Source organism: Cynara cardunculus, unplaced genomic scaffold (genome assembly GCF_001531365.2).
Source record: "Cynara cardunculus var. scolymus isolate 2C unplaced genomic scaffold, CcrdV1 Un_Scaffold_5612, whole genome shotgun sequence".
NCBI classification, from domain to species: domain Eukaryota; kingdom Viridiplantae; phylum Streptophyta; class Magnoliopsida; order Asterales; family Asteraceae; genus Cynara; species Cynara cardunculus.
Genome location: NW_020202494.1, coordinates 1 through 2024, shown reverse-complemented (window position 1 = coordinate 2024; position 2024 = coordinate 1). Strand labels below are relative to the sequence as shown.

Sequence of the window (2024 nt, the reverse complement as noted above, 5' to 3'; positions counted from 1 at the left end):
TCTAACCCTCGTGTTGTCATTTCTAAATCTGCCTCGGGCATTCATGAGCTTGATGTCATTTCTTCTTTGAATGCCCAAATTGTTGCTCTAACTAATTTGGTTAAAAATAATTTAAACTTGAATGGGGAAAAGAATCAAGTCCAATCCATAATGTCTAATTCTTCCATGACTGAGTCTTGTGTTTTTTGTGGCGAAAGTCATTCTTATGAGTTTTACCCCGGAAACCCTGTTTCGGTAAATTATGTTGGGAACCATACAAGAAATAGCCCATTTTCTCCAACGTACAATTCAAATTGGAGAAATCATCTGAATTTTTCATGGGCCGAAAATCAAGGACTTCAACCCCCCGGGGCAAATCAAGTCCCAAACCGACCTTCGAATCCCCCAGGATTTAATCAAGGAGGTCATCACATGCAAGGTAATCATCACATCCAAGGTAATCATCACATGTACCAAAGTGGACAATCTTCACAACCACATACACCTAGGCAACAAAATGCATCGGAGGGTAATGGTTCACTCGAATCTTTACTTAAAGGTTTCATAAACCAAACCAATTCCACCTTGAGTAGTTTTGAGACCCAACTTGGCTAATTTGCCACGGATCTCAAGAATAGACCTCAAGGAACTTTGCCTAGTGACACGGAAACACCTAAGGAACATGTTAAGGCCGTGACTTTAAGAAGTGATAAGGACTTAGGAGACTCTAATAAAGAAACACCCATGGAGCCGATTTGTCAAGAAAATATTTCACATTCTTTTGACACATCGAAATTTCCAGTTCTGTTTCCTGCAGCTGAAGAAACTCAAATTCCAGTTTCTGTTCCAAAAACAGCAGCTTTACCCAGTTCCAGCACCACCCAGTTTCCAACTAACACTGCTCACAGTGGGCAGAAACTGCCCACACCCGAGCAGATTAAGACCGGTCCAACAGATTTAGATCTAAGAGATTTACCTTTTCCAGGTAGGATGAAATCCAAAAATGTGGATGTTCAGTTTAAGAAGTCCTTGGACATCATTAAGCAACTCCACATTAACATACCTTTGGTAGAAGCTCTCGAGCAAATGCCTAGCGATGTTAAATTTTTAAAAGACATCCTCAAGAAAAAGAGAAGACATATTGAATTTGAGACTGTGTCTTTGACAAAGGAATGTAGTGCCCTTCTTACTTGCAAAATTCCTCCAAACTTAAAAGACCCGGGAAGTTTCACCATCCCGTGCTCTATTGGAGGAAAAGAAGTGGGCCATGCCTTGTGTGACCTTGGGGCAAGTATAAATCTCATGCCTTTGTCCATTTTTAATCAGTTGGGAATTGGGGAAGTTCGACCTATGACCGTGACTTTGCAATTAGCAGATAGGTCCTTGGCATATTCGAAAGGTAAAATTGAAGACATCTTGGTTAAAGTGGACAAATTCATCTTTCCAGCCGACTTTCTAGTGTTAGATTATGAAGCCGATAGGAATGTCCTGATTATCTTAGGAAGACCCTTTCTTGCTACGGGTAGGACATTGATTGATGTACAAAAGGGTGAATTGACCATGAGCGTAAATGACCAGCAGGTAACTTTCAATGTGTTTAAGACTCTTAAGTTCAATGGGGAGATTGAGGACGGTTCGTGTATTTACTCAGTAGGTGAAGATTTAGATCTAAGTTTGATCGACTGTGCACACAGTGGAGACACTGTGGGCACGACATAAGACATTTGTGAAGAAGACTTACTTGAGGACATAGCTGCCTTTGAACAGTTAGATTTTAAAGATATACCAACCCAAACCTCGTCCATTGTAGTAGCACCCAATTTGGAGTTAAAACCACTGCTTTCACATCGTAAGTATGCATATCTTATGGAAGGAGAATAATTGCCTGTGATTATTTCTTCCAACTTAAGTGGTGAACAAGACGAAAGTTTAATAGATTTGCTGAAAGACCATAAGAAAACTTCCGGTTGGACCATAGCTGATATTAGGGGAATAAGCCCGTCCCTTTGCCAACATAAGATCATATTGGAAGAAAATAGTGTTGG

At 40.4% G+C, this 2024-nt stretch overlaps 1 protein-coding gene across 1 annotated transcript; it reads left to right on the top strand.

Moving 5' to 3' along the window:
• Nucleotides 1-723: 723 nt before the first annotated feature.
• LOC112504442 lies at nucleotides 724-1698 on the top strand. The gene has a single exon (XM_025108381.1). The coding sequence runs from the start codon at nucleotides 724-726 to the stop codon at nucleotides 1696-1698; it is 975 nt and encodes a 324-aa protein (XP_024964149.1).
• Nucleotides 1699-2024: the final 326 nt, after the last annotated feature.

Excerpts from the sequence above, each read along its gene's own strand:
- LOC112504442 (XM_025108381.1), top strand. The coding sequence starts at position 724 with ATGGAGCCGATTTGTCAAGAAAATATTTCACATTCTTTTGACACATCG.